At 46.3% G+C, this 12,301-nt stretch overlaps 2 protein-coding genes across 7 annotated transcripts in view; both read right to left on the bottom strand.

The window, feature by feature from the left end:
- The window catches only part of LOC120949921 (TLD domain-containing protein 2), a 107,796-nt gene extending 100,463 nt beyond the window's left edge, over positions 1–7,333 (bottom strand). For 3 of the 6 annotated variants that reach the window (XM_049607480.1, XM_040367542.2, XM_040367543.2), the window contains exons 1-2: positions 6,973–7,333; positions 5,701–5,745 (exon numbers count right to left, since the gene is read on the bottom strand). Coding sequence is in view for 5 of the 6 variants with exons in the window: in XM_040367542.2 (XP_040223476.2) it covers positions 5,701–5,702 (2 nt within the window). In the remaining variant the exon portion in view is untranslated. Of the gene's footprint in view, positions 1–5,700; positions 6,946–6,972 lie in introns of those variants that run through there. The other 3 variants (XM_040367545.2, XM_049607481.1, XM_049607479.1) reach the window with 2 other exon arrangements.
- A 600-nt stretch (positions 7,334–7,933) lies between these two features.
- Positions 7,934–9,294, bottom strand: LOC120951919 (stromal cell-derived factor 2). The gene is made up of 4 exons (XM_040370922.2): positions 9,106–9,294; positions 8,684–8,882; positions 8,492–8,619; positions 7,934–8,432 (listed from the first exon to the last, which is right to left on the bottom strand). Exons 1-4 carry the CDS (start codon positions 9,182–9,184, stop codon positions 8,170–8,172), a joined length of 669 nt encoding a protein of 222 aa, XP_040226856.2. The 5' UTR covers positions 9,185–9,294; the 3' UTR covers positions 7,934–8,169.
- Between the last annotated feature and the right edge of the window lie 3,007 nt (positions 9,295–12,301).

The raw sequence follows: 12,301 nt of genomic DNA, 5'->3' as shown, positions 1-12,301 counted from the left end.
GTCTCCAACTCCTGACGACTCCAGACGACTTTGAACGACTCCAGCCAACTTCGGACGACTCCAACCATCTCTGGACAACTCCGACAGACCTCGGACGACTCCAACTCCAGGCGATTCCGGACGACCCCGACTCAACTCGCAACTCGAAACCGGATGACTCCGATTCCGGGCGGAACTAGTGGTTCCCATTTTGCCGGGGTCGGAATCGGACTAACGATAGTCGAGAAGTCGGATCGAAGTCGTGGGTGTGCTCCAGAGGGCACATCACTAATCTGAGCATCACAACAGAAGAAGAAGATGAAAAACAACATAAAGCTTCCCGGAATGCCATTATCGTTACCATAACCATACCCATTATGGGATCAGTTGAACCACTAAGCGCGCGCGTCCTCGGCAACTGTTATCCACCGTGATGAGATAAACCTACATCCCGCTGTGGTGCATTGCAATGCCGGCTAGTAGCAGCTCGCAGCATGTGGTCTCGGTTCGGTGCGGGGCAAAGCACACCGAACTCGCCCCCCGTACCCGAATCAAAACACTCCCCGCCAAGGAGAGGCAGGAAAGCAATCAAAGCACTTTACATCACCGACAGTAGCTGCGGGCGACGCGTAATACGTTATGCGATAAACTCTTATCGATCGATTCTCAGATTCGATCCGAACAACCAGGTTTACAACTGGCGTATCGAGCAATCGATATTATCATAAATAATTCCGATGAACTTGTGGTTGTAGGGTGAGGTTCGTGGTCCTCATATTGCAATATCGTGTAGGTTTATGGGGCTTTGAAGTAAGAATGTATTATTGCTGTAGTAACGATAACATTCACGCAGACGACTGTTATCAAACAAACTCTTACAAACTGGAGACGAAATCTTTGCAATATTAGCCACCTACTCCCGTTGCTTCTCTTTGTCTATTTCACACCTATTGTTTGGATGAGTAAATATACACTTCAACAAACAAGAGCCGAACGTTGCTCGACCTTCTACCAATTTTGTACAGATGCTAATAGCTTGAGCAAATGTTTAATACCACGGCAACAACTGACTGGATGCCGGCAGTGTTTAGCTTCCATGATGACATCTCTTTTGAGGTACAGCATTGTACTCGCAATAAATCGTGCCTAATGCTTGCTGTAATTCAATGTGACAGAGGTTCTTACACGTTTGATACCGTATTTGGAGTCTCTTGTTTAGTAATACCAATTGTTTTTTTTTAACCTTGTTTTGGAAAGTTAGTACGTTGAAAGTAATAGAGAAGGATGCAAAAAAGTAGGTCCTTCATTTACGCATAAGCTTCCAAGCAGATTATTATTCTCGAATGGTTGAGTTGCAGCATTCTTCGCAACACAGTAACAGATTGCGACAGCACAAATCCTATTTATTTGGGCTTATGCAAACACGCCCTTGCCCTTGCAAAAGCTCATGGGATCGAAAGCTTTGTTTTATTTCCTTTTTACTATAAATTGTTTTTTTTGACAACCAAACCATCACGCGACACCTGTTTAACGTCTTTTTGCATTCCCGGCCAGTAACCTGTTTATAGCACACACCCACACATATACCCGCAAAGATATCCCGCACTTCACAGCAATGGGGTTTTTCTTCTAATATTCTCACCTCTGTGTGCCTTTCTGCTTCTACACCACCTATACAGCTCCTCCGCTCGCACTAAGGCTTTTTATACTCGCGCTGCAGATAAGGCAGATCCCGTCGCCCGCATCAAGGGTTAGTTGGTTTACAGGGTTTATGGGTTTTGTGTTTCCCCGTTTTGAATTTAAAATCCCTCCCCAACAAAACAACAACAAAAAAAGGTCAACGAAGGCGGCATCCCTGCAGCACGTCGTATCTAAGTAAAAACTCATTAAAATTTGATGAAAACCGTCCACACAGAGATAGCACCGCACTTGCGATCCGTCCTCTTCCCACTCGTTCGCTTTTTACGATCGAAAAAGGTATCCCACCAACCCAACATATACGCTACACACGCGCGCACAGGCAGGCAGGGCAGTTCTTGTGCCAGTCAAAGGGCCACGCGTCCACGTCCCACTGACTTTGTGTTTCAGTCTTATGGGCGCGATGGCTTTTGAAAGCTTGCCCGACCCGGAGTTTATTGCACAATTTTAAAACATCCAATACTCTCCCCGAGTAGCGAACCTCAAATCCGCCGAAATTGCTAAATCCAAGATGGCATTCGCATAAAATATAATATCAATAAAGCATGGACACTGTATGGTGTATGGCCGTATGTATCGAAAATGTAATTAATAAAGCTTTTTTGTTGTGGCGGTGGTGGTGGTGATGGAGACGCCAGGTCGCTCGTTTGTGAAAGGGTCCTGCTGCATGCTTTGATGCTTTGGAGGTGATATAGCTCCAGCGCTTTGACTTATTTTCTGTCTCGTGTTCCTGATCTATATTAAAAGCAAATATTATTAAAAGCTTTCAGATTAATCAAGATCAATATTGTTGTTTCATTGAGGTACTATCGTCTTGCTTTGAATTTGAATTGAAAACATTTCTGTTATACTTTCATTGACTGAATTCAACTGAGGCTGTCAAGTATTGAGTAATTAATTTAGTCTTAGCTTCATCGCCACGTACATCAATTGTTGCATGCTTAAAAAGGTTAGAAAAAAGGATAAATAATGCTGTATGCAATGAAACGCAATATCTCAGACTTGAATTGCTTCTAAATGCTCATTGGTTCATTGATTGATTTTTCCGCGTAAAACGTAAACTCCCCTCACAAAATAAAGCCGCACTCCTCTTCACACCGTGTGTTGTCACGTTGCTACAATTAACCTAGCCAAGCAATTTTATATAATATACCTTTTTCTTTTGAGTTAGAAAATAATTTTCTGCCAGGAAGCAGAACAAAAAAAAACAACAACGCAAAACACCCGCAAGCCGCAGCAGGACTTCTGCTAACCATCGCCATCGGGGAGCGGTTACGTAATCTCTCCAGCGCAACAGAGCGGCACGGACGTGCTTTGGGACGATGGATGGATGGATGGATGGGCACAAGTAAGTAAGAGCGAATCGAACACCCGCCGCCGCTTCCGGGATGGTCGGTCGGCACACAACAGCAAAGGAAAAGGCTCCAATATATGTCGAATACGGGTCGAACCTTCGGGCTCCGGAATCGAAACGTACACGCACACACACACGTCGAAATGGAGCAGCAGCATAGCAAAGAGAGAGATAGAGCGGGAGAGTGAGAAAAAGTAGGAAGAAAACCCCGGAAAGATTCCGTCAAACTGCCACCACCTAGGGAAGGAACAGTAAGGAAAAGCTGCGGACAGACGCACGAGTGTGCGTGCGCGTTGTTTATGCTTCCGCTTGTGTGTTGTTTTGTTGCGCGATCTGTTTGCTCAAGCTCGCTTTCGTTCGCATCTGTTTCGTAACAGATAAGCGCTTACCGGGACCAAGTCGGACGCTCCAGAAGGAGAGGAAAAACAAAACGTTCACATGGAGTTGTGCCGTGTTAGCATAACTTTGGCCTGGGGCATTAGCCAGAAGCCTTGCTGGATGATTTTGTTGCGCGAGTAGCACAAGCTGATTGAAGAGCATGTTTGCAAACCGATAAGTGCTAAGTTAGTGGGAACTTTTGTAGTAGCTGCTAACCGTCTATCCCCATCCTCATATATCGCTATTACGTAGCAGTGGGGAGCACCCGATTCCAGCATATTCCGATCGATGCTATCCTGGCGTACGTCCTTATCGCGGGTGTCCTTGGAATCGGTTCCATGGCGAGCGTGGAGCAATGTTTGCAGAGCAACATCGAAACAAGAAGAGCGGTGAGAGTGTGCATGAGCAACGAACACCTTTCTACCATTTCCTCCGCTATCGTGTAGCTGGTGTGTGTGTGTGTGTCCTTCCATGCGAGATTTAGTGAGCAAAAAAGTGCACTGGAGATGAAAACACATGCAACAAAGCAGGCGAGAGAGAGAGAGAGAGCGAGCATTACAGAACGAGAGCGCTCTTGGAAGACGTTTGTCTGCGATGCCACCAACACATCGACAGGACACACCACTAGCTGCGATACGAACCATTTTGCTTGTTTGTGTGTGTATGCCAGAGCTTTACTGCTAGATCCTTTTTGGCCACCTCGCAGAGGCTCCACGGGCGATAACGCACACCAGAAGAGCGACGAAAACGTAGCCTCCTCAGGTCCACACTGTCAGCTGTCAGCATTCCCAAAGGACACCTCACGCACACAAAGCTGTACCGAAAAGGCGAATAAATCATTGCGGACTAGCGGGCACGGTTGTTTTTGAATGTTTTATGAGCGCCCAAGAACGATAAGGACACGCAGAGTCGTAAGCGACACAGACACAGTGTGTATTAGAAAATTATGTCAAGCTTTCTAAGCGTTATGCAACGCTGACCTCACACGAGAATAAGGGACTGGTAGGTGTTGCAAAGGTTTGTTTTTTCCCATTAATACTAATGCACAAAAAGTGACACATCATTTCAAATTATGTTATTGCTACTTTTCAAGCATTCATAAACAAAAACATTATTAGCTACCATTAGTCATGCTTTATTGCTAGAAAATCAACATCATTAAAGTAAAAAGTTCCAAATTAATTTAGCAATATACGAATTATCCAGGTAAAATAATAACACAAACCCGGTTCGTACACACACACACAACATGTGGCAGTTTTACCAACCAATTCTGATTCAACCAAATGCAACAGCTTAAAAGTAGTTCCGTAGCAGTAGACTTTGCTTATTACATCGATCGGTAAAGCATCGAACGGATGGGTTTAGTGTAGACGGATGAAAACAATTGAGTAAACAACAGCTCCAGCTGCTGCTCCCATCGCAGAAAAGCGAAAGGGCGAATAGCTTTTTACAAAGGGGAAAGCTTCTACCTTCCATCCTGGCTCCATATGGACACAATTAGCACGTTTGTGGGGTTAAAACAGCGATGGGACAACAAACGTGCGGGCAAATGGCACAGGCGAAGAAAGGAAGGGGTCCGGCCCATATATCGAGCAGGAAATGCATCGGGGTATGTGTGCTGCAGAGAGTGCTGCTGCTATTGAATTAGAAAAGCGGCGAGCGGGGAACGTGTGACACGCGCGCGCGTGTGTGTGGAGGGTAAATAATAGAACTTGTTTTTATCCGACTTTTGTCTGCGGGCGGTAAAGAGCTTCACAGAAAGAGAGACCAAGAAAAGAGGAAAGAAAGAGATAGAAAGCGGGGCGAGAGCTAGTGCACACGGAACTATCTCTTTTTAGAGAAAGCTCTATTGCAACCGTATCTCTGTCTCGCTCGCACGCTTATGCTAATTTGTATTCTTCTTCTCTGCTTTCCACTTTGACGGACCTGTTTTTATCTAGTTGGACTTTTTTTTTTCTCTTTCTCCGTCTCTCACTCTCTTGCTCGCTCTTCCCGGAATTACTCTCCTGGTTAATGTTAATTTAGCTGTATATAGCAATGCCCTTGTGCTGCGTGGAAGTCGCTTGCCTAGCGATAGACAACACAAGAAATGCTGTCATTTTTACGAACGCGTGTGGAACGAAAGAATAGACAAGAATTGTGCTGTGTGTTACAGCATTCCAGCACAGCTAGCTACACAATCGGAGCCAGAGCACTCATAGCCACCATACAGACGAAACGATAAACGAAAAAAAAACACAGTCGATTGCAACCAGAATAATTTGATGTTTTAACACATTTTGACTTACATTTTGTCTGCCGGGGGTTTTGTACCACTATCAGCGCGCTTTCCACTGCGAAGAAAAGGAGAAAACACAATCCAGAATTACACAAACGCACACACTAATTCGCTCCCGGGCAGTATTGTACAGAATGCGCCGTCTTTCGTTGGTTTCTTCGATCGCACGTTAGAATTCCACCACACTGCCCATCTAACTGCAGCCGCCACACACACGTGTGTATTGCCTTTACGCAGCTGCTACTGCTCTGCCTACTATGTTTGCGGCCTTTTTTTCGCCTATACACGTTCGAATTTCTGAGTGCTGAAGCTTAGTTCCCCAAACGTGCCCTTTGTCAGCAGAAATTTAACACTGAATTTCAACGTACCCGCACCAGCGGTGAAGAAGAAATCGTAAATGCCGGCTTAGCACATTTGCTGGCACAAGTAGTAGCAGTATGGGTGCGTTCGTGTGTGCGAGTGCGAGCACAGATGAATGATTTTTCTGCTTGCACCGGCAGGCAATCCAAGGTTGGCCTCGAGCCTTTGGATTAGAGAGAATTCAATTGTACACAACTAAACACACACACACAGACAAACACCCGCTAGCAAAACATTCCTTGAACGGTCCGCGCGCGTGTTGCTGATTTGGCCCGAAAAAGGCTGAAGCAATATGGCAGTAGAGAGCTACGTGGGCACCCTAAACGTGCATCATCTCATCTCACCAAAACGATTATTGGGCTGATTTTGCTTCCACCTCATGCTTCATAACATCGCGTTCCAGCAGGCGCACACACACACACACACTTCACAACACCATCATCAACGGGCACATCACCGCGCCCGAGAAGGTTGGGAAAAATCGATATATCTTCTCCTGCTGCTGCTGCTGCTCTCTATTTCGCTCGCACACACATGCACGCACGCACGCACGCACAGCCAGCGGAGAAATGGGGTTCTCGCACACACAGAGAGCTACACACCCTTTGGCCGTCACACCAACGACAACGCACATACACACACACACGCGCGCGCGAAAGTCGGACACACCTTTCCCTAGCACAACGTCGACGGCGACGACGACAACAGAGGGCCACGGATGGATAACAACAATCGCTTCAGCACACACACACTGAGAGACAGAGAGACCCAAAACCCCCCAATAGAAACGGTGCTTGGGAAAGGATTTCTAGGGGTTAGATAATTAACACTCCCCACGAAAGCACCCGAAGGAATCGATAGGAGCTGGATAGCTAAATCGATATTGATAAAGGCCCCACAACACCACTGGAATGCTTCTTACCGGAACGAATGTTACTTTTTTTTTGGTTTCACTTTGCGTTCATCTACGGACACACAACCACACGGTTACAGGCACACCAGCAAGGATCTGTGCTGTGTAGCGCCCGCTTGTTGCAGCAGCACCGCCGACACCCGACAAAAGGTTACTTGGATCAACGCGCTCTGGAACTAACCGATTTGGATAGTTGTGTGTGTTTTTTTTTCTTCTGCTGCTTTCTTTCTTTTAGTTATCTTTTGTTGTCGTATCTCCTTCTCCCTTTTCAGCAGTCTTTCTCGCTCTGTCTTTCTGCAACAGCGCTGCGGAGTGTAGACGAAGCACCTGCGAATACTTTCGCGTCCGAACTGCAATTGGGAGCGGAAAAGCTTTCGCCAACTGCTCGATGCTCCCCCTAAGGAAGCGTAAGCGTGTGTGTGTGATGTGCCTTTGCACACAACGCTGGGTGTACGTGTTTGCGGGAGAGCACCAATTGAGTTAACCTTGATGTTTGCGACCACAACGCGCTGTGTGCACGAGACCGAGCAAGTGAGAGAGAGCCTTCGAAACCCAATTGTAGGTTAGTTTTCAAATATGTAACTTGATCCAATGGATTTTAGTAATTTTTAAAAATACTTTATACGATAAAAAATGTGGCTTTTTTGCATTTTGTTGTTGCCACAACAAATTTCTAGCAATAGATCTATAAGAGTTTATTTTGCCATGTCCAAACACGAAACATAACGGATAATCTAGAGAGGGAAATCGATTGCTGAGATCGAGAAAACGAGAGAAAGAGAGCAAAAAGGAGAGAAAGAGAGAGAGAGAGAGAGAGAGAGAGAGAGAGAGAGAGAGAGTTTATGAATCAAAACAATCTGAAAGCTTCAACTGATAAGAAAAAAAAACTAACCAACAATTTTATCCTTTTGGAAGAGCTTTCGGATTGTTGACAACAATGTTGCTTTTCGTAATCAATAAAATCGACGAATATTTGTGTCATGCAAACACAACAATGGTATTTCGAACCACAATTTTATCTTTCCGCACAAACTGTAGCTATTGTTCGCTAGTTATTTACCCCTTTTTTGGAATAGTCAACCGTACAAATTCCTTTCCGTCCATCCTAGCTTCCCATGCGCCTTCCTACAGTGCCGGCCATTATCGGCAATAAATAAAAGAAGTCATGCAATGTGTGCACACCCGGTTTTGCATCCGCGGTCGCCTTTACAGCTCGGTGTGAACGTGCGCACCACTGTCCTTTTCCGTCGGATGGATAAACAAACCCTCGGCGGCGATCCATTCCGTGCCGGAGTACGGGTTCGGCAGGCCAATCACCTCCATCTGGCCGTGGATCGGCCGGCCGAAGGTGCGTCCGGACACGCCGAGATACATGTCGGTGTCGATGTGCTGCAACCGGACCGGATTCGTCCGTACCCAGCTATCGCCGGAGCATACCACCAGCCAGTGATCACCGGTATCGCCTTCCCCTAGAAGCAAATTTAGATTTAAATCGTTTGATAAAGGAGGACTGTGTCGTGTCGCTTACCGTGCTCATCGCCATAGGCTGAGATTTCCTGATTGCCCGACAGCGGGCTCTGGAAGTGATGGGAATGCAGATTCTTGTTCGTGGCCAGATGATGCAGACGTATCGTGTCGCCACACTTTACTGGTTCCCTGTAATACAAACACACACACACATGAGGAAGGACCCTTATGACTTTCCCGAACATGTTCCTACCCTCGTTCGCAATGTTTGCCTGTCGCGGCCTTCACTGCCCAGTGGCTGTTGACGTCTTCCTGCAGCTCGGTAGCCGTCACCGACTGCTGGCCCGATCCCGTACCGTACTTGACATCGTGCGAGTGTAATCGAACCTTGTAGTCCGTGTTGACCAGCTTGAGTACTGTTCCGCAGGTAACATGCCTGTTGTTTCGGGCAGCTACGAGAAAAAAGGGAAATAAATTAGAGTTCGTTTTGTTTCATGAAATGAACGCCGACACGCCGTGCTGTTGATAACACTGACGTGGTTTTCAGAGTTGTTGGCAAACCGGTGAGCATAGCACACACACACACGCACACAACCACAAGGGGCGCTGTGGGCCAATCGTCGCTTCCCAACACATGCGTCAGCAAAACAAAGGCATTCCAAAATATACACCCACCTTCTATGAAATTGATCGTGCCGGCTATGCTGAAGAGAGCGACTAGGAAGGAAACGGTGGTCCTGTGCGAGCTGTACATCCTTAAGAATAATTTTAATAGAAACGCCTATCCGAGAACAACTTTAGCGCACAATACACACACTTTGCACACTGAGCAGTTTCTCGACAAATGCCAGTGGGAGGGGAATATGAGGGCAAGATTTTTGAAGATGTCAAACAGACTCTGACAGCGCACTGTGGGACAATATTTGCACCAATTGGACAAAAAAATCTAATTTGAAATTAATCGATTTTACTGTTGCAAAATCGTACATTTGTGATTGAAATTAATAATTTGCGTTATTTTCATAGCACAAAGGATTTTACAAAATATACTCTTTCTCATCTTACGAGCTATAGTCATAATGGGACGCCATACCCGCTGTTCATGTCCATTTGGCTGTCAAGCACATGGACAGGGTTCGAACTGGTATAAAACGACTAACTGTTATACGAGTTCAAATTAAAACATATGATGTTATATTCCGTTGCAATCGTTCAATTTTGAACAAATGCCGTCTTTTACATTTAATTAGAATACTGTTCATGCATAATAGGGACATCTCACGAATTTGAATGTGCAGGACAGATGATCAAAGGCTTTTTTCATTTGATCAGGTGAATTCATTCATTTTGTTAGGTTTTGATTGCACTACTAGGTTCCCGACGGAAACTGAAGTGAAAAGCATAAAATATACTTATGAGTCAGTTGCTCATGCTAGAGTCCTTACTTTATAGTTGATCACGAATAGCTCATCAAAAGTGCACGCGAAATCGTATCACTGGCACATCACCAAACCAATGAATATTAAAAGTGTCCTTCGGGTTTTAATTGTTCAATGACTCACGCGTCAGTTTTAAAGTTCCGTGTTGGTGATCCAATGCAACGGAATCCCAGATCAGCTGTTCAGCAACATCCTACAGACAAATCATCACCGCTTCCTGGGCGATCTTCAAGGATCATCATACGCGTGAATCATACATACCTAAGCAGTGAAGGAGGTTGACAAAAATGCATCGATTCTGCACTTTCACATACATACACAAGCAAAGGGGTTGAGTATGCTCCACCGGAGACAGTGTACAACAGTGAGTTAGATTGGTGTTTGGTTTGAGCTGCAGCAGAAACTCTGCAACCACGACGACTATGACCAGCACCACCACCACCACCAACAAACGCTTCTTGCATGCTCACCAACTTCCCTGCAAATGCCACATGCACTTGATGGGCGGAGGGGGAGGGGTGTGAGGCTACACAACTGGTTTTCTTCTGCCACACTGGGCGCCTACTGCGCTCACCAACACGCACACACACGCAGACAGACTCGGCCGTGTCTGCGCGCGCTATGTGTGTCTCGCGGGCTGCGTTTCACTCAGGTCGGAGAGAGATTTCAACGGCCAGATCACAACGAACCCTGGTCGCATGCTGTCGCGTCGTCTGGCGGTTGGTGTCTCCCGTGTGCTTGAGCTGTGCTGTGTGTAAAGACGTGGTGGGTGAACGAAACGAAAAGAAAAAAAGAACGAAGTGAGTTGGGTTTCTTCGAGTGCAACCAATTCCCGTACACGCAGTGTGGCGGTTTTCCTTTTCGCTTTTAGTATCTTGATCGCTGCACTGTGGGGGGGAATTTTCACTCGTTTCGCTTTCCATCTCGTGCTGGCTTTGCTGCAAAGTTAGTCAAACGGTTTTGGTCGTTACGTTCTGCGTTTGTGAGTTAGGTTCAAGTGGTAAAAACATACATAAATCAGTGGTGATGGTGATGGGATGAAATAGGTGACAGTAAAAAAAAACTAAATGACGAGAGCATCGAGATCTAAAGCTCGCAATTCCAGCCCCATCCGTTTTGCCAGTTCTGAAATGATGCCACAACGACAACGTTGCTGCTCTCTCGAAATGTCAAAGCCTTCACCTTTACGATGTTGAGAGCACAAGACGGATCTTAGCGGGTTCGCGATGCTTTCGGACGGTTGCCAGTGCGCTGTGGTGGCTGTGTTGCCATGGAACGTAAAAGCAAAAGTCGTCCACGAAAAAGGGGGCATCCGATAGGCGACTGCGTGAACGAATTTTAGTGACGCTGCTGAGCAAGAATGAGCTAAAATCGAAAACCGATCCATTCGGATGCGACCGAAATCAGTGGACATCATAGATGAAGAAGTATGACGATCGTAAAGTTAAAACATGTAATTCTTGCAACAAGATCAGTTGTTGAGCGGTGAAAGTTGTGCATGAACGGTGAAATGTTGAGCAAGTTGTGCGCAAGCTGAGATCCATTGTAGCAGACGACAAATCATTCTCCTATAACACAGTGTGGTGGATTATAAGAAAGTAGAGTTGTGATGTGAAAAAAGGAATAATCATTCTGATGCACCACACACAACACAAAAAAGCGGTGCAATATAGCAATACAAAATAACAATTCGTGGCTCTCTGTGTAAGCCAGCCAAGCGAACGGTGTTGGTGTTTCTTCATTAGTCATTCTAGCGCCCGACAACCCCCACCGGGGGGTAGGGAGGGGGTGCGGGAAAAGGGGTGGCCAATCGAAAGAAGCATGGCGGTGGGCCGCCACATGCAGAGCGCGCCCGATCGCGTGTGTGGGTGCTGATCGTCGTGTGCATGTGTTGGTTTCGAAGCTACTTTGCGTACCTTGACGCGATGCCAGGCGCGGTATGCCACCGTTACGTCTTATGTAGGGGATGATGGTGGTGATGGTGGGGGTGTTTGATCGTTCGCCCGTCTCCGTTTGTCTTGCGGATCGTTACTCGCCACCGCGTTTGTGACACTGCGATGGACCTGATTTGTGCCTTTATGTGTGTGTGTGTGCGTTTGTGTGAGTCAGTATGTGTCAGCGTGTGTGTGTGTGCTTGTACATGAGTGGGCAATCGAAATAGTGGCCAATGTTGCGAAGGTCTTTGAAGGTAGCTGCTACATAATGCCCATGTGTCCCGTGCGCTGGTGGTTGGTTGACGGTGGCCTACCAGGTGGCTGATGCAGCTAAACTGCATACATATTTCTATTCGATATCGGGGCTGAAGATACGATACCTTGATGCAGACAGTCGTAGCTCAGTTTAAAATGCGGCCAAACCCCAAATATTTCTCTCGCGAAGTACAGAGAAAATGAAGGGAAAAAACATTCTTTTTTGCATCTTTATATTCCATT

This window comes from Anopheles coluzzii, chromosome 2 (assembly GCF_943734685.1).
Source record: "Anopheles coluzzii chromosome 2, AcolN3, whole genome shotgun sequence".
NCBI lineage: Eukaryota > Metazoa > Arthropoda > Insecta > Diptera > Culicidae > Anopheles > Anopheles coluzzii.
Note: the sequence above shows the minus strand (reverse complement) of the source record. Positions and strands in the feature narration are given on the sequence as shown.